Consider the following 23,871-nt stretch of genomic DNA (forward strand, 5'->3'; position numbering starts at 1 on the left):
CACCAGAGTTCCAGAGAGAGCGGACGTAGAGGGGCAAGTCAAAGAATTGGCTGCTGATATTAAATTCTCAAAAATGATGAAAAGAGATGGCAGCCTAAAACAGGGATTCCCCAAGCCCCTGGCCACTTGTGCAAGCTCCATTTGTGTGAATGGCATGTGTGAATACCCACCATTTGTGTAAATGGAGTTGTGCATGCGCTCGCACATTCCCTCTCTCCCCCCTCCCCCCCCGCCATCACCACTGCCGGTCCACAAAGCTGAGGACCTAAGAGATATTTGCAGTGAGAAGCTACTTGGATATAATTTGAATCAGAGGAACTGGACAGTTCATTTCAAGAGAAAATGGGCCATTTTAAGGTTATAGATATTCAGGGCATATCTGTAAAGTTTCCTGCATTACATAAACATACCCAAAAATTCTTCCTAGGTAGAAAACTTGCATTCCATAAAGCCTAAAATTCTGGATCTTAACAAAGTAGCTTTCCAGAGGTGGATGTATTTTGAACCATTTACTTTGAACTATTTAAATTTGGCAGTGATGTTCCATATTTAATTATCTAAATATGTAAATCAGTTCTTAATTAACTTCAACCCAAACATTAAAAGTAATATTTCTCTTTTAAAAGGTAACAGAAGACTGTTCTACCAACTAAAAATACCTTAAAATCATTATCGCAGATGATAAACTCAAGCAGAAGTATATATAGCAGCAAAACTACTAAGTGTTTTTCACAGCATGTTTGTTTCTGGTCAAAATTATATTAAATTAAACCAGCCGCTGTATATTCCATTTCCTATTAAGCGATTTAATTGCTGCATTTTTTTTCCCAGGCCAGCAATGCCTGCTTAAATATTTTCTCTCTTATGGTCATATTTTAACACTTTCTACTCTGTGCAAAATGACCAAGAAAGAAATAATTAGCAGTATCTTCTCTGCAAGGCAGTTATAGTAAACATTTTAATCAGTGGTGGTATGACTTGCTAGCCTCCAGACATTGTGGGTGCTTAATCACTGGAGGTTTTTAAGAAGAGACTGGTCAGTGACCTGTCTGGGATGGTATATAGAATAGGGGTAGGCAACCTTGGCTCTTTTATGACTCATGGACTTCAACTCCCAGAGTTCCTGAGCCAGCCATGCTGAGGGGAAGGGAGAGGTTTCCAAGCTGAGCTATGTTGGCTCAGGAATTCTGGGAGTTGAAGTCCATGAAGTCACTATACCATGTCTGAGAACACCAGGAATGAGTTCATACTGGTCAAATCCCATGCAATATTGACAGAATATAGTTGGTTTGGGTTAGATATTGTTTGGACCCAACACTTGTGGCTTGTGATTGATTTATGGTTACCCCAACCTTGGCAACTTTAAGATGGGTGGACCCTCCTCCTGCAGAATCATAGATGTTCTACAAAGCCAGACTTGGAAATCTTTTGCAAGTCCTCCAGAGTGACTACCTGATCCTAAGTCCATGATGTTTCTTTGTAGATGTCAGGAGGAGTGTCCAGTGGGGACATTTGGCTTCCAGTGTATGGAGAAATGTAACTGTGAGAACAGAGCCAAGTGCTATCATGTCAACGGAGCATGCCTGTGTGATCTGGGCTTCAAGGGCATCCATTGCCAGGAGCGGATCTGTCCAGAGGGATACTACGGGCTGAAATGCAACAAACAGTGTCCGTGTCATGCTACTAACACAGTCAGGTAGGTGTGCGGTGCTTCTGCAAAGGGGGAGATGTGGGCTGAGAAGCTTTCCAGTACCTATATCATTTCAGACTTGAGGAGGGGACTGGACTAGACTTGAGCAGGGGGCTGGACTAGAAGACCTCCAAAGTCCCTTCCAGCTCTATTCTGATTGATTCATTCATTGATTGAAAAACTGTGGCAAGAAAGGTTATAAAATTGGGCAAAACTCACTTAACAAATGTATCACTTAACAGACACAGAGACACAGAGGTTCTCCTGGTCTTCTGGATGAGATTTCTTTCTGGAGGTTTTAGTCAGCCAAGCTTTCTTTGACAGTCTGCCTTGTGGACTTAGGGACAAAGACTTCCTTACTCCAATTCCATAAATTGTTGCATTCATTAAGGAAACCTAAAGTTTGGATGCCTTCTTAGTGAAGGGTACCACCATTCGGTAGGACTTCCACATTTGTTAGGAATAAATGATCTTAACATTTACTCCTCCAGTAAAATATTTGCATTGTATGCTTCAGATCCAGCTGGATTTCTCTTCACTGCTGGCTTCTTTTTAACTTCCTGTCTGTTTGCACCTGCTTTCTTGCCTTGAAAGAGTCTTTTCTCCAGATGGTATCTGCAGCTCTTAATAAATGAGTCCAGTCACTCAACTGATAAAATCTGTCCTTCTGTTCAGCCTTATCTTGGTCCTCGGGGGACAGAAGAGACAATGGCAGGCATAGATCCATAGATGTATTTTTCAGGCATGCTATTGGCATTTCAGAGTTTAACTTTTTCCAAGAAACTCTGCTTCCGCTTGTTAAGTTTCAAGACAAGGGGGTACCAAAAGATAAGGGACCGATGGCCTGTCTGAATGGATTTGGGTTCCAGTTCAACCGTGGCATATCAGCGTAGGCAAGGCACATAATACCTGTGTCCAAAATTGGATCAGATTCTTGTACAGGGGTATCTTGGTATTCAACTTCTTTGAAGCTTTGTAAAATAGAGCAAGATTCACTTAACAAGTGTCTCACTTAGCAACATAAATGTTGGACTCCATTGTGGTCATAACTTGAAGACTACCTATACACAACGCATTTTGACACAAAAAATTTGTCCTGACACTCATTGTCTGTTTGGTATTTGATGCTCAAGCTAGAACTTGTCCATTGCCTTTGTGACTTATTATTCCTTATGAGAGAAATAAGCACCATCGTTTTCGGCACTTATTCAGAACTAATTAATAATGAGTATTTCAGTATCATTCTAGATCTAATTCCAAACTAAGGTCTTCAGCCTTGACCCCCAGAACCAACTTGGTATCAACAGTGGACACTTTGCTGGAGCTGAACTAAAAAAAAAAATAAAGAGGGACACAACTTGTTTTGAGTCAACTTTCCTCAGTGAATTTCATAAGTAGAATTTGCACAGAGAAGAATAAGATTCAGAGTCAGGAGATATGAGCTGAGACAGAATATTATTGAAGGCAGAAATATAGATTTTAAGAGACAGAGAGAGTGAGATTAAAAAGAGCCCCTTAGCTTTTTCTGAATTGGTATTGGCTGTTAATTCTGTTCTTTTTGCTGTCTGTCTCTTGCATGCTTATTATTTGGGGGAATAAATTTTGGGCCACTCATAAAATATCTGTATTTCATGTTGGTAATTTGTTTTTAAAAGGCCTAACCTTTTATATTCTGATGAAAGACTCCACCTTGCAGGAGAAAAGCTTACCAGGTGAAGTGGTGTTTGGTTGAATTGTAATATATGGATTCTGACTGCAAGAAACATCTATTACTTTTGAAAGATTTAATTTAGCTACCCAGGGCCGAGTCGCTTGAAAACGTAGCGTTGTGTGTGCCACAAGGAAGAAACGCAAAACCAGGGAAGCTAAACTATTGCTTTGCTGTTTCATTTTCTGTTTTCATTCCATGGAGATTAATAGAAGCGGAGGTGGGTGGAGGCAATGGCTGTTTTTATGAGTTTTCATCTAAATGTTAAGAGGTGTGAACCAAGGAACATATAATTCAAGGAGTGTGTCAGTTGGAAACTTTTCTTATTTTTTATTAAGCTGATTAATTGTTTTAATTAGTTACTCGAGGAAGCGTAAGACAGCTACAGAACTTGGTAATTTTTAGGCACAACATTATGTGCTAGCTCTTCCGTTGATAGCTTAAGTAGAGAGGGCGGGGGTAGAAACTGGGCCAGCTAAGTAAAACTTTTCTTGGGGACTTTGTAATTCTGGTTTGCATTTTCAAAGTAAAGCAAATGCAATCCTAGGCTGCATTAACAGAGGGATAACATCAAGATCATGTGAAGTATTAGTACCACTTTATAAAGCCTTAGTAAGACCACACTTAGAATAATGCATCACGTTTTGGTCATCATATTATAAAAAAGATGTCGAGACTCTGGAAAGAGTGCAGAAAAGAGCAACAAAGATGATTAGGGGACTGGAGACTAAACCATATGAAGAACGGCTGTAGGAACTGGGTTTGGCCAGTCTAAAGAAAAGAAGAAATAGGGATGACAATGATAGCAGTGTTCCAGTGTTTGAGGGGCTGCCACAAAGAAGAGGGATCAAACTATTCTCCAAAGCATTTGAGGGTAGGACAAGAAACAATGGATGGAAACTAATCAAGGAGAGAAGCAACCTGGAATTAAGGAGAAATTTCCTAACAGTGAGAACAATTAATCAGTGGAAGGGCTTGCCTTCAGAAGTTGTGGGTGCTCCAACACTGGAGGTTTTCTAGAAAACATTAGACAACCATTTGTCTGGAACAGTATAGGGTCTCTTACTTGAGGAGAGGGTTGCACTAGAAGACCTCTAAGGTCCCTCCTAACTCTGCTATTCTTTGAATATGGCTAAGAGGAACCTTTTCTTGAGGTCTTCAGAAGATGCTCAAAGAAAATATGCCTGGCCTAACAGTGGAGGCCGAACAAAATGCATGCAGTTAATAATGTCAGGATGATGACCATAACAGCACAATCAAAGCCCTGTTCTTTTCTGTGCATGCAGACTTTCCAGACACTACAGATGGCCCAGAGGAGCTTGTTGTGCACTTTCCAATCATGCCAGAGTCCTAACAATTGCTGCTGCTCCAAACTGCAAGCTTGGGGACCCAAGAAAGGCCAAGGATAATCTTCCCAGATGTTGCCCATCCAGAATAGGGGAAGCCTTCTCTGTCCAGAACAATGCTTTGAATCCTGGAGGTGGACCACACAGAGGCCAGGTGCCTTGCACTTAACCCTAGCATCCTATGTCCAGGATTGCTGGACAAATAACCACAATCCCAGTGCCTTTTCCTCCTGAACCTTTCTCCACTGGCTTTTTGGCCTGCTTCTATTTATCCTGACTCTGAGCAAATTTCTCTTCATTGCCCTTCCTATCCACTCAGCACAGTGATGTTCTTCCTTCTTCGTCCAGCAATACTAAGCTGGAATCAATTTTTCCTCATGACCTTTTGGTGCCACATAGAAATATTGACCTCCTTGCTTCTGACAGATTGCCTGTTTCTTTGGCTGGAATGTTTGTACATATTGTGCAACATTTAACCGGGTCAAATGTTGGCTTCTGGGGATCTGGAGTTGCTTTTCTTTCTGCCAGACTAGCTGAATAATGCCGGATCTCTTTTTTGACAGTTGCCATCCTCTGTCTGGCGAATGCAACTGCAAAGCTGGCTGGGCAGGGCTCTATTGCAACGAAACGTGTGCACCTGGATTCTACGGTGAAAGTTGTCACCTTGTTTGCCATTGTCAAAATGGAGCAGATTGTGATAGCATCACAGGGAAATGCACCTGTGGACCAGGATATATGGTAAGTTCTGACCTCCTCCTATCATTATTATTGTTTGTTGCACAGTTAGCCAGATGTTCAGATTGGATTTGGCATTTTTGTCTGCCTATCGAGTGTTTCCCAAGGAACTAGGATAGGCAGATGTTGATGTTTGATGGTGTTAGAGATATCATCGCAGGTTATAAGCTGTTCTGAGAGACACAGAGGCTGGCCCACCTATTAGTATGTCAGCTACTACCCGAAACATATACCAATAATAAATTATTTTTGGCCAATGACGAAGCCAAGAAGGTGGCTTAATTCTGGCAGTTTAAACTTTGATCTAGACATGGAAGGAGGAGGAGGAGGAGGAGGAGGAGGAGGAGGAGGAGGAGAAGCTGTTCTGCCAGCTTTTGCAGTTGACTGATGGTGAATTTGTCAATGCTGATGGTGTTCAAGTGGTGCTCCAGACGTTTTGGGATTGCACCCAAGGCACCTATCACTATTGGTACTACCTTTGCTTTTTTTTGCCACAGTCGTTCTATTTCTATTTGCAGGTCTTTCTATTTTATGATCCTCTCCAGTTCTTTCTCTTCTTTGCTGTCCCCAGGTATTGCCACGTCCACTATCCAGAGTCTTTTGTCTTTCTTATCGACAGTTGTTAATAATATCCCAATCGACAGTTGGGATATTATTATTATTATTATTATGTTTATACAGTCTCTTCTGAACAGTGTTCTCAGCAAATGCTGATCATTTAGGGTCACTTCAAGCTTTAGAACTGCCAGAAATGTGCATATGTTTCCAAGCAAAGTTGCTTTCGGGAAATGAAACGCTCTGAGGTCAAAACTAATTTGTTAGCTATTTTGACAATTGTACTTTTGCTTTTTAAAAAATTTATTGTAATTTGTCATAATCTAAAATAGAAAAGAAAGATAATGGGGAAACGGGGAAGGGAAAAGAAGGGTAGGATGGAGGGGAAAGGGGGGGGAAAGCATTGATTTCCAACATTTTCAGTGCAATAAAATTCAAAATAAAGTGACAACCCTGGCTTTTTATTTTCACATATTTAGTGAAGCCATTTGTACAACAGCAAACTAATCTAATCAGCAAAATACAAAGTCAAAAACGTCATTTTCTGTTTTGTTTTGTTTCGAGCAGAAACTCCAGAAGCAGTTTCCAAACAGAAATAAAACTGGATGCATTCTTTTCGTTAATTAAAATAGTTAACTTTGCCATTGCAGATTGAAAAATCTTCCAAATTTTATCAGTAATTTTATTTCAGCACTCTTTTACTTCTTTGTAAGCTTGACAGAGTGACGGTCCAAAATTTGATGAAGGCCAAGCAAATTATGAAAAGAACAGCCTTGTTTATCTTATTGCTCTTATAACAATATCAGCAGGGATTGAACAGGACAACGATACTTAACTTGGAGAGAATAGGGTTAAAGACTCAGAAGCTCTAAAATGCAACAGATTTCTCAGCTTTGGGGTTATTATAAAATTATGAGAAGGCAAATACATATTTGAAAATTAAATATGTTATTTGGAAGTAAAATAGTTAATATTTTATATTCTAACTCTTATGTCTAAAAGAATCAGGCAGAAAAAAAAGTAAAATTTGGGGTGGTAAGACAACTGTGAATATACCATCAGATCAAAGAATCAGTTTACTAGTTCAAAGTAATTTCTCTTGCAGTATGAAAAAAACTGTTGTAGTCTAATGTCAGGGTGCCAAATACTATTAAATCTATGCTGGGCATCCCTTCATTTGAAGTATGTATACATGTCAGCCCCTTATTGTGACAAATGTATTTGTATCTTCTATTTTCTATTCTCCCTCCCTGGCTTTCTTCCTTTCTCCCTCTCTCCCTCCCTCTCTCTTCTTTCCTTCCTCTTCTTCATTTCCTTCCTCCCTTCCTCTTTCTTTCCTCCCTCCTTTTCCTTCCTTCCTTCCTTCCTTTAGAAGTGCCTTAGACTTTAGATATTTTTTTCCAATTTGACTCACTCTGAGCATTACATTTGATGGAGGAAAATATTCCCCTTCATTCCCGAATCCTTTTCTGAAATTCAGATTTTAAACATACACCCTTCACAAAAGGAAATAAATCACAACTGTGCTTTAGAACCACATCTTTGATACAGCTTCCCTGGGAAATCTCCTCTGGGTTTTTTACCCATTCCAACCGGCAACATTGAATATTAGCTTCAAAGCTTGTAACCAAGGCCTTCCTCGCGTTTTCTCCCATTAAGAAAAAAAATAATAACCCAGAGTTTCAAAGTGAAACTCCTCCAAAGGTTGATTAGGTTCCGCTGGCCCACTCTGAAAATAACATTTCATCTCCCACTAAAGAGCTATTTCCACAATGACATTTAAACAGCTTGGTTATTGAAGATGGCAGCATAATCACTGGAGCATATTTAGGTATTAGTCGCATTGCACTCCCATAATGTACAATAGTCTCTGACAATTAGTCCAGGAAGGGCTGTTAAGACTGGAAATCGCTAATTTATTGCAGCGGAAGTGTGTTTGTTATCCTCGGGTTAAGCTGGTTTCTGAGACATTGTCTCATGGACGGTTATTGAAACCGCTGGCTTTGAGGAGTGGATGAGGCTCCTTCATCAGGAGAGGACTGTACCATAAGCCAGGCCATAATCACAAACAGGGGAAAGTAACACACCCCAAATCCATCTCAAGGCTCTTCTGTACTGTAATGGTATGTGGAAATGACCTTGGAAGAACCAGTGAAGAGATGCTGCCTAGATAAGAGAAGACACAGCCCAGAGCTTTGCAATGGGTAGACAGAGAGGCTCGGAAGAGATAACCCCACCTCATTAAGTTCCCAGAATGTAAAGGAGATGGTGAGTGTTCTGTACTTTCAGACCTGCGAGATTAATGTCAGCTTTCCAGGTAGTCCAGAATAAGACAGCTGGCTGAGGAATTCTGGGAGCTGAAGTCCACAAGTCATAAAAGGGCCATGTTTGAAGACCCCTGATCTACGTGCTTCGTTTTGATGGATAGCAGTACATCCATGTCCGCTTGCATGGATTAGTCAATGATTGCCAGTCATTTTAATGCTGCTCTTTAAATTATTGGGTTGGGTTTTTTTAAAAAAAAATCCTCTTTTTTATTATATTAAAATGCACAAGGCTATAGATAACTTTGGAAAGCCTTTTAAACTCCAAAAGGCATCCTTGTAGACAGATGTTTGAGTAGCTCTAAATCTGGTCTTCTGCTCTTGCCCCACCCATCTGGACAGCTGCAAATGCTTTGAAGATGGTGTGCTGGACAGCTCTTGGCTTTAGACAGATGCTGGAAAAACAAAGTATCCCAAGCCTTAGTTTGCTTTTCTGCAATTTGGACTTTGCTTTAGATGCAGAGAGATTTGCTGACTTTTAAAAACCTTCTTATAACTCACCTTAATCCAGCCTGTCAGTGACTTTGCAGGTATCCTAAACAGCATCATCCTGACAGGAGAGACAGAGAGAAATTAGCATGTTTGGGATTAGCCGTTTCAGGAAAGTTGGAAAGAGAACAAGAGGAGAAAATTAACCCTCTGAAGGTGGAGCATTTTTAATAGCATCTAAGATTTTATGGGGAAAGACCCAAGAAAGGGGAATATCTCTCACACAGTTGATGGAAACACTAATAATTTGGTCGGGCCACCTCACCCAAGCAGGCAGGGAGGGAATATTATGGACCCCGGACTGGATGGGAAATTCTGGGAGTTAAAGTCCACCCATCTTAAAATGGCTAAGGTTGAGAAACACGGTGTGAGATGATTGTGTGTGGATCAGATAGGTTGCAATTGTTAAGATGCTTTTCAAAGAGTCATGACTGTAAGCCTTGCAAATGAAGGACACAGCAGCACCAATTGTTAGGTAGTCACTGTTACATTGACATGTAGGAAGTCAACATGACTCACTGGCTGGGGAATTCTGGGAGTTGAAGTTCACCCACCTTAACGTTACCAAGGGTGAGGAGAAACTGCCCAAGATGACTGTGTGTGGATCAATCAAAGGACTCTATTTTCAGAGTCATAACTGTAAGCGTTGCAAATGAAGGACACAGCAGTACCGATTGTGAGATAATCACAGTTATCTTGACAGGTGGGAAGTAATTCCAGCAGGATTTTGCACCTTGGAAAGGACATTTTTTTTTCCTGAGCAAACTCATTTTTAATTCTTAGCCACAGCCCTCCGCATGAAACAAGTTGGCTGTGTGTGCATAAATACATTTTGATTAGTGACATCTAAGCAGCGTTTGTGAAGTTGGGGGGGAGGCAGGAAGGAGTGGAATCCAGATCAATCTGTATTGCTCAGTGTGCCTGCGTTGAGGTCAGCAATGAAAGATTAGGAGTTCAAATGCTTCTCCTCTTTAATTTTGCCTCTGCCTGATGCAGCTCTGTTTATCGCTTGCTTTTTTCTTCAAATAAATTCCAGGGGTTTTCAAAGGAGGGACAGATAGGAGAAAGAGTAAGGTCTCCATCGATAATTTAATTCAAAAATATAATTTAAGAAACAGCAATTTTCATTCCAGGAGAGGAAGAAAAAACGCCATATCCCATACAGTTAATCCTCAACTTACAACCACAATGAAACCCAAAATTTCTGTTGCTAAACGAGACATTTCTTAAGTGAATTTTGCCTCATTTTATGACCTTTCTTGCCAGAGCTGTTAAGTGAATCACCGCAGTTGCTAAATTAGTTACAAGGTTGTTAAGTGAATCTGGCTTCTCCATTGAGCTTGCTTGTCAGAAGGTCACAAAAGAAGATCACGTGACTCCGGGACACTGCAACTGTCATAGGTACATGCCAGTTGCTGAGCATCTGAATGTTTATTATGTCACCATGGGGATGCTGCAATGGTCATAAGAGTGAAAAATGATCACAAGTCATTTTTTTTAAATGTTATTGGAACAGTCATTAAATGAACTGTTGAAAATTGAGGATACCTGTACTGTTGCTTTTCACTAAATTTTTTAGGATCTGTTTCCTATTCTGGTAAGTGTGCAGAGAACCATTCTGCCTTTTTGCTTAAGAATAAAAATATAGTTTTGTGAAAGCCTTGGTAGATGTTTTTGTAAATAGTTGTCTATTATTTGCATATCCACTTCCAGTCACTTATACAGGTCAGAGCAAACTCCTGAATAAAGTCATTATCTGTTAATTCAGTCTCACCCTTCTGAACTTGCTCTGTCATTTTCTTTTCTGCTCCTTTTCTCAGTTTATATGTCAGCCATCTTTCTAGTTAGTTTGCAAACTCAAAATGTCTTTGTTTTTCATTGTTCAATTTTGTTTCTATTTCCCAGGCAGTTAACATAGACAGTTGCTAGGATAGCAACTGAATTTGGCCAGAAAATGTTGAGTCTCTTAGTATCTTCTGCAACTCGGTTGCTTTAGTTTTTAATTTCATCCAATATCCTTTGAATCTTTTCTTTTCGTGAAATAACTATGCATCAAACACAGAGGTAAAATCTCTATAAGATGCAGATTTAGGCAAAGGGCTACCCATTTCCTCAGGAATGCTTATAAATTTGGAATTTGCATAATTCCTGTCCATTTATGACATGTTATCTCATTTATACCAAGTTGACGCTAGTAAATCATGTTGCTTGCATGCTTACTTTGGTATCAAATCAAATCTTTATCACAGTTACAGACCAGCGTAAGAGGGACAGAATGCAAGCAATAAAGCCTAACAAAGAGACAGACTAAGAAATATATGATAACTGTCTTCCAGTACATGGGGGCAGAGAAGTGTAAATTCACCTATACTCCAAAGCACCAGAGGACAGGACAAGAACTAACTGATGGATGATCATTAAAGAGAGATCCAACCTAGAACCAAGGAGAAATTTCTTGATGGTGAGAACAATTAATCAGTGGAACTGCTTGCCACCTGAAGTTGGTTTTCAAGAAGAGACTGGACAACCATTTGCCCAGGGTGGAATAAGGTGGTCTGCTTGATCAGGGAGTTGGCCTAGAAGACCACCAAGGTCCCCATGAGCCCTATGATTCTATGATAATTTTAAAAGCTAATAAATGTGTTTGTGTGTGTGTGTGTGTGTGTGTAAGTATGTGAGTGTGTATCACAAACTTAAAAATATTTTAAGAGCTATAAAACTAATTAAAAAGGAATTAAGTTAGAAATAAATAAAGATAAAAATAAACATAAATGTTAATGTATAGCTAACTGAAATTATCATAATACAAAACACTTTCAACTAATAAGTCAAATACTCATTAAGGCTGGTTTGAGGCACAGGTCACCTTCTGATAGATTTTAATCACTGCTGTGCAAAATCTGGCAATCTTGCATATTATATTCCCTCAGTATGCAAATGAAGCAAAGAGCCAAGAGAAAAGATAAACGTGAAATGTCTCCTAATTTACTCTGTTATTTTAAGAGGTGGGCTGGGGAATTCTGGGAGCTGAAGTTCATCCATCTTCAAGTTGTCAAGATTGGGAAACACTCATCTGGAAGGTGGTAGACTAAGCTCCCATTATTCGTGGAGTGTTTGGGACTCCAAATACTGGAGACCAGGGCAGAGATAGGCAACAGCTTCAGAAACTAACTGCCTGGTCTCAGTGACTAGGGCTAAAGTTTTGAAATGCTTTGAAATGAGTTGGAGCATGAGCTGCGGAAACTTGGTGGTTCCCATAATGAAGGAGAGCTAACACTAATAATGGTTATCCTGAGAGGTCCAGCAAGATGCCTCTGAAGCATTGCTCCATCCACAATTGAAGATACTAAAATACTAAGCAAATTGCCCCATCGGCTTAAAAAATGGAGGATATTAAACATAATTTTTCCAGGAGCTATAGGAGAGAATATACTGTATACTGAACTGTTCATCGTTGTTTTAATCCTTTTAACCATATATTCACCCACTGATCTCTGTCTGTTTTATAACTAAGGTCTTTAGCCCATTTTATGATACTTTCTTTCATTTTGTTTTTCTTCTCTTTCCTGTTCCAATCCAAATTTGTACATTTTAGCAATAACATGACATCATTTGTACCCAGTTCCATTTGAAATTCAGTCTTACTTTGACTGAATTTGAAACCAAATGCTCTTTTATCTACTTGAAAACTTTCTAATAATTGTACACATGAAAACCATTGATATGAATATCTTTCTGCTGCCAGTTCTTTTGTTTTTAATTTTACATTCTCCTTGACAAAATTCTAATGTACCAGAGTAGATCAGCCATTTATGTTTAATAATCATTTCTCTTCTATAAAATGCTTCCTAGGCTCAGTGCCACTAAAAAATTTTCTGGCACAGCCTAACTTTGTATCTGTTCCATCTTAGTATGGTACATCTAACAAAATGATTTTTAAAATCAACTTAGCTTTATCGTTCCACAGATATCCCTGCCACCCGAGTCTTAAATCATGCTCTTTTCTTAGCAACAACCATTCTTTCATTCTGACTAAACAGCTGCAAAATATCATTTTAAATCAAGGAAGTCCAAACATCTCTTAACACCTTATATTTAATTCGCTTTTTTCCTCTTCCACGTGAATTTAGATAATATTTCTGTCATTGTATAAATAGTACATCAGATGTCACAAGCGATCCACCTCCTTGCTCTCTGCTCTCCAACCACCCACTTTTCTGGTTATCATATTGATGTATTCTCATCGTGTTTCCTTTTTTATTGTCCTATTATTTTACTTTTCTTCTGTTTACATTCCTTCCATTTTTTTTCCTTTTTATTATTGTAAGCCGCCTAGAGCAGCCCCATGGCAAGGCAGGCAGCAAGTGAATTTTACAAATAAATAAATAAATCTTGTCTGAAATTAAAAATAATCTTCCAAGCAAGACATTCATCCTAATCACAGAAATTCACCCCAGTAATACCAATTGCGTTGCCTCTCCTCTTAATATGTCTTTTTTAAATTTTATTGCACATTTTCATATACTTATTTTGAAAAAACATAGAATTCATATTTGTCATATTAATATCCCAATATTTTATCTTCTTCTCAACCTTAAAACCTAAATTGGTTCATCAGTTCTATTTATCTTTTGTATTTTGGTATTTTTTATCAGCATCTTGGTTTTCTGTTTATTGATCTTAAAACCTGCAAGTGCATTTAACATGTGTCTCCCGTAGGCAAATTATATCTTGTTTTAAATTTTTTTTCAAATTATTATTTTTTTATCTTTTGAGAAGCGTTTCCTCCATTTATATTCCACATTAGGCATTTGTTATCCATAATCAAACCAAAAATTTAGAAAAATCAATATTTGTAATACTTAGTTCAATCTCATCCTTTTCAATTTCCTGTTCCACTTTTGCATTTTTTGTGTACTCTCCTCAGTTAAATTCATTTGAATTTCCTCCAGTTTTTCTTTGAATCTTTATAAAAATTCTCTTGCCTTCTTGACAGAATCCAAACAAACCTCTGTTGTTTAAAATTAAAGATTACAACTTCCAATTTCTCTCATTGACATGGGATCTTTTTCTGTTTTAATCTGTTTAATCTGTTTTAGTGTAAAAATCTTTTTTCTGTTATGTAAAATTCTGAAGGAATCGCTTTAAGGATAATTATATCTGCATTATCAATCTTCAGTTTTGTATTACAAAACTACTGCAAAACTTGATCCCTTGTTTTCTTCCTGACAAAGTGCAGAAAACATCCCTTGGAACCTTTCTTGTTATAGCAAATCTTGAATTTATTCTATAAACTTTATCAATTTCTCTGTCTGTATCCAGCTTGTCCAAATAAAAAAATACCCAAGATTTCATCTAATGTCATCATCAGAAACCTCTGGGATAGCTTTATGTCTCATCAGAATTCCCTTTCTCTTAATTTTAATAGAGACATATTATTTAGTTCTCTTTTAATCTCTCTCTGAATAACTTCTAAATTTTCACTTTGTCATTAATTTATTTTACATCTCCAGTCACTTGTTTTACAAAGCTTTCCATCTTCTTAACCTCTTCTTTGTGTCCTCTTTCATCTTTACAAGTCTTTCATCCATTCTTTTTTCAAAATCAGTGTAGTATCAAATGATTCAACTAACTTACTGCCTAGCTGTTCAAACATTTTTTGAAGAAAATTTGGTGTAATTCCTCTCTCTCTGAATTACTTTAATCATTTTCTCCTCCTTTCCTCCTCATTCTTGCTGCCTTTCAAATATTTGCCATTATGATATTCTAATCCAAAAATGAAAGTGTTTCAAACATGGGAAATGAAATGGAATGGAATGGAATGGAATGGAATGGAATGTAATAGAATAGAATAGAATAGAATAGAATAGAATAGAATAGAATAGAATAGAATAGAATAGAATAGAATAGAATAGAATGGTCTTTATTAGCCAAGAGTGATTAGATACACAAGGAATTTGTCTCCGGTGCAGAAGTTCTCATTGTCTATTCAAAACAACAGAGTAATAATAATGATAATATGATATCAAAAAGGAAAAAGCCTGCCTCCCCGTTCGTTTTCCTCATTTGTCTTCTTGTGCCTTTAATACTTATTTCTCTAAGGGTACTTCATAGTTACAGTAAGTATTACAATTCACATTCTACATAGTTATGGTCAAAATCTCAGTCTGGCTCATATTGCAGTCACCATCTTGACCTATTTTGGGCTTCTTTGTAGATGCCCCTGAATAAATAAATATACCCAACTGTGCAATCAATCGAAGTTTCAAAGAAGAGGCAGTGAAGATTTAAGACATTTTTAATTATCTTAATTTCAATCTCTCAGGCAAAGTCTGAGCTGTTCCACAAATGCTACAGCCAGAAAACCCCTTCTTCTGTATGCTATTCATGGCATAAACCAAGTCCCCGATTTTCCTGCTCTCACGATGGCAGTCCCTTTTCCTATTAGCTATTCATGGCATAAACCAAGTCCCCGATTTTCTGTTTGAACAGTGCAATGAGTTTATTTTACTCTTTTGACCTTAAATAGCCAACTGTTCTTTCAAGGAGAGGAACTTGAATAACAATATGGTTTAATCAAAAACTTGACTTTCAGGCGTCTCAGTCAGCTGCTTGCCTTGTTCTTTACAAACGTTTCCATTAGTGAAATATTTAGTTCACCGGGTTCTTCCTATCGGAAGGTCTCAGAAGCAGGAACTGTAATCGGGAGAACAAATTTTTCAGGACACTTTCTTTGCATTCAGGATCTCCACCGGAGAAAAGCCCTTTTGCCTTGCTTCAGGAATTCTGCAGAATTCCATCATTCCCCATAACTATAGTAGAGATGCTGTTTCTTAATCCCCAGGCAGTAGAAAGTGTTGTGTGAAGGCTAGTGGTCGATGCACAGCAGGAGAACCTGTCCTAACTCCTCATCCTTTCCTTAACAAACCTGCTGTCCTCCACTCTCCTACGCTTCAGTCCTGAGATTGTTTTTTCCCACATCCTAACCTTTCTTCTCTCAGTTTGTTCATTAGTACCCATAATAACCAGGCAGAGAGCAATTAGCATCCTTGAAGGAAAAGAAAAAAAAATCACACCAGAAGCCTTTGTTGGTAATGTTAAAAGCATTCTCTTTAATATCATTATATATTAAACTGCCCCCACCCTCTCTGCTCCACTCCAGTCCTGGGGTGTTGTGACTGTGCTGAGAAATACAGTCTCCATGGACTCCTGTAGATTTCCATATATGTACATGGAAGGCAGTAGCACACACACACACACATGTATACATGTACACATATACATATTATATCTGGAAGCGGTAACAGTCACTTGTTACAGTCACTTGTGACGATGTGCTTATAAAATCTATATTTTTATGTATTTTACCCGAACCCCTGGGAATTTCTGCTGATCTTCAATCATCTCCTCCTCAGGTCCAACTCTGAGTAACTTCTTGAGATCAAGGTCAACCCCTGTGATTGACTGACTGAAAAACACCTCCTCTTTTTCAATTTGGAACAACCAAATAATTCTATTTATATCCTATTGGTTTGCTTGTTTGTTTGATTTCTACAGCTGTCCATCTCAACAAGTGACTCTGAACTGCATACATCATAAGACATATTAGAAACAATTAGAACGTGAGGGCAGAACAAGAAACAATGGATGGAAACTGATCGAAGAGAGAAGCAACCTGGAATTAAGGAGAAACTTCCTCACAGTGAGGACAATTAACCAGTGGAATGGCTTCCTTCCAGATGTTGCGGGTGCGTCATCACTGGAGGTTTTCAAGAAGAGAATGGACCCATAATAGTAGAGGATCTCCTGCTTGAGCAGGTGGTTGGACTAGAAGACCTCCAAGGTCCCTTGCAACCTTATGATGCTATGATTCAGGACAAAATAAATACACCTGGCATCAAGTAAAATGGTTACTATGGATATTTGTACCCTTAACACATCACAGGTCCAGACACGCAACTAAATCTTCACAGCCTGATGAAAGACTGAAAGGGTTGGGGACCTCCTGGAGGGAGAATATTCCAGCAGGCAGGGGCTACAGTAGAGAAGGCACATCTCCAGATTCCTGCCAGTCAACGTCCCTTGAAATGAACCAGTTTTTTCCCCATTTTATGTTCTCCTGCACCAGATGTTTAGCTTGCGGGTGAATGCTCATAGTGAGCGAGGGCAGGTTAATTGCAAACATTGTCGTTACATTGGCGAATATGCAGCTTCGTATCCAGGATCCACCTGAGTGGTTCGAAATGTTTTACTGACATCCTGGTGTATTTTGAGCGAGATATAAATATGTACCTTTTGCAGAGCCAATGGTCTTCTCTGAAATTGATAACCAGGCACTCAAACCTACAGATCTGCATGTCCCCTGCCGTTGTTTATAGCAATTTTATTGCCTTTTGTCTCCCTCGCCCTAAACCTTACCTCTCCATACTTGATAGCAACTGGAGGATTGTTTTTTCCCCTTAAAAAAGTAATTCCCCCCTTCCGCCCCCCAAAAAACAAATTTGCTGTGTGCTTTTTTGAAAGAACTACACAAAAATAACAAAAGAGAATCTTTCCTGCAAAACAGTCCTCAGCATCACTGTTTTGTTTATGAATCTCTCTGACTCTTGCAAAATTAAAAAAAATGCAGTGATGCCTCTTGGAATTCTCAAGCAGAGGAAACCTTTGAGAGTTATAGTTATAAACCTGAAGCCCGATGAGAACTCTTGGGGTATGTTCATCCTGGGGAAGGGGGGGGTTCAAGAAAGTCAACATGGCAGCTTCAAACTGCACAAAATCCTATCCTTTTTATAAGTGTAAAATAATTGTGGCCTTCCTGTGGAGTTAGAACATAGAATAACAGGGTTGAAGGGACCTTGGTAGTCCTCTAGTTCAACCTCCTGTTCAAGTAGGAGACCCTAAACCATTTCAAACAAATGGCTGTCCAATGTCTTCTTAAAAACCTTCAGTGATGGAGCACCACAAGTCCAGGAGGCAAGTCGTTCCATTGCTTGTTGTTACTGTCAGGAGATTTCTCCTTAGCTCCAGGTGGGCTCTCTCTTTAAAGAGCTTATTGCTTATTGTCCTGCCCTCAAGTGCTTTGGAGAATAGGACAGTTCACTGTTCTCTGTGACAGCGCTTCATGTACTGGAAGATAGCTATAATGTCACTGATAATCCTTCTCTTTGTCAGACTAGACAATCAATCAGAATAGAGATGGAAGAGATCTTGGAGGTCTTCTAATCCAGCCCCCTGCTCAAGTAGGAGAGCCTATACCATTTCAGAGAAGTCAATGTCCAATCTCTTCTTAAAAGCCTCCAATGATGGAGCACCACAACTTCTGAAGGCAAGCCCTTCCACTGGTTCATTGTCCTCACTGTTAGGAAATTTCTCCTTAGTTTCATTCTACTTTATTGTAAGGTTACGGTAACAGAATCTTGTTCTTATTTTCAAAACCTGCAAATGAAAGGCTAATATGCATTTCACATCTCTTCTAGTTTGGTGTGTAGTTCAACATGAACTTGGTAGAGCAAGAATCATGAATTTTTTATACCCCAGGCCAACCTATTCTTTTTGTCTTCTTTTTCCGCTTTCTCCTTTGAGCGGGAACAGAATTTGGAACTAGAAGAAAACCTTTTTAGCAGATTCAAGTGGTCTTCAAAGCTTAGTATCTCATTAGTGAAGAAGAAGTGGAAAAGCAAATTGGGATGAATAGTAGCCCTGTTCTTGAAATCCTTGATATGATTTCCTATTGCGTTATTTGGGATGCGGCCCTTTCTTCTCTCTCCTTTAAAAATGCAATTAGCTTACTTGTTTGAAAGAGTTGGTTGTTCAGAAGCCTTGAAAAGGGGTTTTATCAAGAGGACTCCTTTCACAGTCATTTGGTAAGTATACGAAAGAAATTGGCTTGTATCAGAAAACTAAGATTATAACTGAGCAATTTTAGGAGCAAGCCATCTGTGAGAAAGCAGGTCAAAAAAGTCAAGATGGCAGCCGCCGTCGTTCCATCAAGGTCACGACCTTTTTACTGTGCACACTGCGTAAAGTAGCAGAGCATCCAATGTGCAACTGCAGCCGCGATTTCCCCCCCCCCCTTTTTTTTTTTTACATTCTTGTTGAGCAACCTGATGGTGGACAGGTAGATGTTTTTGTGGTTTGGGTTCTCCTTTGATGCCAAAGAATTTGCAGATCGGGGAGTGGAGAGGAGCCAAGCCCCAGTGGAGAAAGTCTCTTTCAGATCAAGGCAGTGAGTAAAATCCCAGAGAAAACAATTAACTTCAATCAAGCCTTCATCTGGCCCAGATGGAACCCTCAACTGCAAAAAAAAAAAAAAAAGCATTAAATATCAGACTATTTATGGCAAGAGCCTTAAAATAGCTGTAACATTTCCCTGGCTCGTCCCTTGGGCTTTACGCATCTTTGCCTGAATTATGCATGGCTCCCGTTTCATTCGGTCCCCAAAGCTAACCCTTTTCTCTCAAACACGCAGCACTGATTGAGTTGCTAAACTTCCCAGAAAAAAAGAAAAAAAGGAAAGAAAAGGGAGATGAAAGAGAGAAAAATAATCACCATATGCAGCCCAGCTGTTGATTAATTCGGGCAAATGGAATGGGAATCCAAAATGTTTCGTTGCCAGAGAGAAGTTCAGGTAATGCCGGATGCCTATCCAAATGGAATGCAATCAATCAGAATAGAGCTGGAAGGGATCTTGGAGGTCATCTAGTCTATAGAGCAGGAGACTCTATACCCGGAGTAGACAACTCTTGGCTCTTTATGACTCGTAGACTTCCAGAATTCCTGAGCCAGCATGGCTCAGCTTGGAAACTCTCCCTTTCCCCTCAGCATGGCTGGCTCAGGAATTCTGGGAGTTGAAGTCCATCAGTCATAAAAGGGCCAAGGTTGCCTACCCCTGGACTAGCCAAACCCAAGTCCCGCAGCTGTTCTTCATATGTTTTAGTCTCCAGACCTTGGATCATCTTAGTTGCCCTTCTCTGACTCATGTTATGATGGTCACAGAGTCCCGGAGTGGTGTGATCTCCTTTTGCGAGCTTCCGCCAAGCAAAGTCCATGGGGCAAAGTCAGATTCACTTAACAACTGTGTTACTAACTTAACTAGCAGTGATTCACTTAACAACTGTGGCAAGAAAGGTCACAAAATGGGACAAAGTTCACTTAACAATGGAAATTTGGGGTTCAATTTTAGGTCGTAACGCGAGGACTATCTGTAGATGTCTAGTTAACAACCAGACAGGGAGAGAGAGAGCTTTAGGATGACCGAAACTGGGAAATGGCCGTCTGTGTGTGTCGTTCATGGAAGGCAGCCTTGGTGTCATGCAATTTTATAAGTCGCATCGCCCAAATTGAGGTTAAAATGTTAATGATCTTTTGCATCCAGGATTTAATATTCTCCAAGAGGCGCTGCAGTGGCTGCCTCTTTTCATGCACTCTCTGTGACTTTTGCACGGGGCGCCAAATCGCAGCCGCATTTCTGGAAGGCTCGGGGGAGTTGCGAGCGTCATTCAGACATCTTCGCAGGGAGGTTAAATTGGGCAAATGGAGGGGAGGGAATAGCAATCAGGAAGACGTGGAGCCCGTTTGAGAAGTGTGGGATTAGGGCCAGAGGCATCTGGGTGGGTCAAAAAAGTCAAAATGGGGGGCACCTCTGTGCAACGAACGCCCTGCCTTTCTATGTGCTTATTTTGAAAGGCGGAAAGGGGGGTATGTCAATTCAATTTATATTTGTTATGGCCTTTAGCCAGTCAAAGGGCAGGGTTTTGATGGCACAGTTGCATACCCGCCATCTTGACTTTCTTGCCCTCCTTGAGACACCTCCAGCTTAGATTCTGTTTTCCATTAAAATGAAAGCAAGCCTTTTAACATTTTAGCCTCCCCCCCCCAATGGAGATTGAGTTCAGGCAAGTGGGAAGCTACAAGAATCTGAGTCTTTAAAAAAAGAAAAGGCTAAATCTAACCAAACCAAACTTAGCAAGTTGCTAAGGTCTTTTGCTGCCTTGAGTAGGCAGGTTGTGTGAGTTTGCACCACCCGCTAGGCAGGACAAACATGTGATTGGGTTGTGATGCAGACTGGGAGAAGCAGGGCACGCCCAGACAAGCACAACCAGAGACAGGCTGAAATGATAAAACACACATTACCCAGAGAAAGTAGTCAAGTTTGCATCACAACGTTGCAATTCATGTTTTATCGTATGCTGTTCCCCAATCACAGCCACTCATATGGGCAATCTTTGTGTGTGTGTGTGTGTGTGTGTGTGTGTTTGTGTGTGTGTGTACGCGTGCACTAAAGCTGATGTGGGTCTTGAACATGGGACAAAATTCACTGAACAAATGTCTCAGCAACAGAAAAGTTGGGCTCAATTTTAGTTGTAACTCAAGGATTACCTTTATGTAACCAACTTACAGAAAAGACTCTGGATGCATTCAGACATGCATCTCAGCTCAGTCAATTTTGAGCCTATTTGCGGGTCTCTCTCTGTAGGACTTTGTGTGTTGTGCGCAGCTTTCCCCTTTTCTCCCTTGATAATTCAAGCTCTTTTGCAACAACCCTCCGCCACAATGAGTTAATTCAAAGACCAAGTGAGGTGTCCTGTACAAACCCATCTTCAAGTTAACACTAATAAGCACAAATTAAAACTCTCAGCGATTGCAGCTTTGCCCAGGAAACGGAATCCCTGCTTTTGATGTTAATTTGCAAGGCATTATGTATATATTGATGTTCCAAGAAAAAATACTGCATAAATTTGTGTAACTCAGCAGTTTATCTGTACTTCTGCATGATCAGAACCTTGTATATTGTGTATGTGTGTGTGTTAGTGGCTTGCTTGGCTCAGCGGCTGAACTCTGCATGCCATTAAACCCTTGTCGGATTTTGTGATTAGTGGTTTGCCCGGAATGTTTTCCTTAATGAGCAAACAGCTGTTCCAGGAGATTTGCCATTCTACCTTTCCACCTCCTGCTGAGTAGCTGTGGTCTCTGGTTTCCTCTCCTCCTTCAAGTCAGCCGATGGAACTCTTTACTATTTCAGAGGACAATGCAAGTCCTGCAGAAGGACATAATCCGGGCGACAGTTGGCCTGTCCAGACTGCTGTCAAAGATCAGCTGCTTCTTTAGAACATGGAGAATTTATATGATTCCTCTATTTCATTCCTTCATTTAACTGGATATACCACCAACGATGGACATTTCTTACAACAACAACCATGTTAACATTGAGGCATTGAGAGTGGTTCAAATAGCAATTAAAATAAATAAGGAATACAAATAGAATGAATAATTAAAATTTGAAACCAGCAATTAAATGCCTGTAGAAAAAGACGTGCTTTCAAGACTTAACAGAGAGGCAACTCTGCAAGGAATATCCTCCAGAGAGCTGGATTGTGACAGGGAAAGCTTGATCTGGATTTGGCACCAGGCAAGCATGCAGCAACTATGGGGTTACCTTTACCTATTTACCTAGGTAAATTACCAAGGACCCCATAGTCATCCACCTGTTCCTTCCTCCTCCTCCTCCTCTCCGAAAATCCGTTCTCTTCTAGCACAGATGATGTTGCTATTATTGATTTACATGTTTCTGGTAGTAGCTGACATACCAGCAGATGGGTCAGGCACTATGTCTCCACATTCACGCAGTGTGTTGTTATCTGCTAACAGCCTCCACTTGAGCATATTGGTTTTACTCATAGGCACTCCAACCTATTCAGGGTCCTCTAACAAAGTTACTATATATTTACAAAGATATAAATCTACAAAGTACATTTGGGAATTTGGGGTTCCCAGCTCTTGCTAGAGGACAATTCCCAGCATCACCCACCCACTGCTGGTCACATTGCCTGGGCTGTGACTGATGGGGGTTGTAATTCAGTCCAAATTTGCAACACCCAGCCTAGTTCTGTTTTGTTTTCCAGGGAGAGATCTGTTCGGTTATGTGTCCTCCTGGGAGCTATGGAGTCAATTGCTCCTTGGCCTGCAACTGCAAAAACGACGGCACGTGTTCCCCAGGAGATGGCTCCTGCTTCTGCAGAGAAGGTAGAGTTTCCTATTTCAATGGCTTTTGTGCATTGGTGTCCATCATGCTTTCACTGAGAATGGTCCAGATCTCCAAAGTTTTCCTGTGGTTTGGGTTTTGTGCCCCATATTGTTCCTGGCTGCTCATTAAAGTTGATGCAGTTTGTGGTTTTCCAATTTTTGTCCTGGCTTAATCCTTCCTCTCTGACCTGGTGCATACTTGTGATTTGATCCATGTCAACAACCTCAAGTCACGGCTTTCAGTTGTGATGGCACAGAAGCCACATAGCACCTCTGTAAAATTGCACTGGATACCAGTAAGTTTCCAGGTGCCATTCAAAATGCTGGTTGGGACCTCTCATGACAGAAAGCATGGCTGTTTGAGGAATCCTTTCTCCCATCGCCTCTGCATGGTCCAGGTCCCGTCCTTAAAGCAATGCCATCTGATGGGGTCCATGCAGCAGGCCTTCTGCCCTCTGGGAAAGTACCCCCCCCTTCCATTGCTGTGACCACCAAGAGAGTCACAGCTGAGAGTTGACCTAACATTCTTTGGCTCTTTGATTTTACAGGGTGGCAGGGAACTGACTGTTCCATTCCATGCCCGAGCAACACGTGGGGTCTTAACTGCAACCAGACCTGTTATTGTGCCAATGGAGCTGCCTGTGACCCCGTGGATGGATCTTGCTTTTGTGGTCCTGGGTGGCAAGGGGAAATCTGTGACCAGCCTTGCCCTGTAAGTCTTCCTTGGGTTGGAGAGTTCTTTTCATGGGTGATCCAGGCTTAGATCAGGGAGATAGATACGTGTAATATTTTCAGTACACATCTGTTGAAATCAGTCAGAATAACAGAGTTGGAAGGGACCTAGTCCAGCTGGTGCTCTTCTTCACTCTAACCACTATGACCCAAGAATGTAGTCAAAAGGGAGACTCAAAAGAAGCTACAAAAATGCCCAACGTTAACATCTAGCTTAGGTGAGAACTCCAGAGATCAGGGATCAAGTAGCTGATGACCCTCCCATCTTTA

At 40.2% G+C, this 23,871-nt stretch overlaps 1 protein-coding gene across 2 annotated transcripts in view; it reads left to right on the forward strand.

The window, feature by feature from the left end:
• The window catches only part of MEGF11 (multiple EGF like domains 11), a 231,647-nt gene that overhangs the window by 161,978 nt on the left and 45,798 nt on the right, over positions 1 to 23,871 (forward strand). For both annotated transcript variants that reach the window (XM_039361924.1, XM_039361926.1), the window contains exons 10-13: positions 1,484 to 1,696; positions 5,308 to 5,482; positions 22,749 to 22,869; positions 23,418 to 23,581. In XM_039361924.1, coding sequence (XP_039217858.1) covers positions 1,484 to 1,696; positions 5,308 to 5,482; positions 22,749 to 22,869; positions 23,418 to 23,581 — 673 coding nt within the window. The remainder of the gene's footprint in view (positions 1 to 1,483; positions 1,697 to 5,307; positions 5,483 to 22,748; positions 22,870 to 23,417; positions 23,582 to 23,871) is intronic.

Source organism: Crotalus tigris, unplaced genomic scaffold, assembly GCF_016545835.1.
Source record: "Crotalus tigris isolate CLP2741 ecotype Arizona unplaced genomic scaffold, ASM1654583v1 scf7180000019364.2947544272:3078424, whole genome shotgun sequence".
NCBI classification, from domain to species: domain Eukaryota; kingdom Metazoa; phylum Chordata; class Lepidosauria; order Squamata; family Viperidae; genus Crotalus; species Crotalus tigris.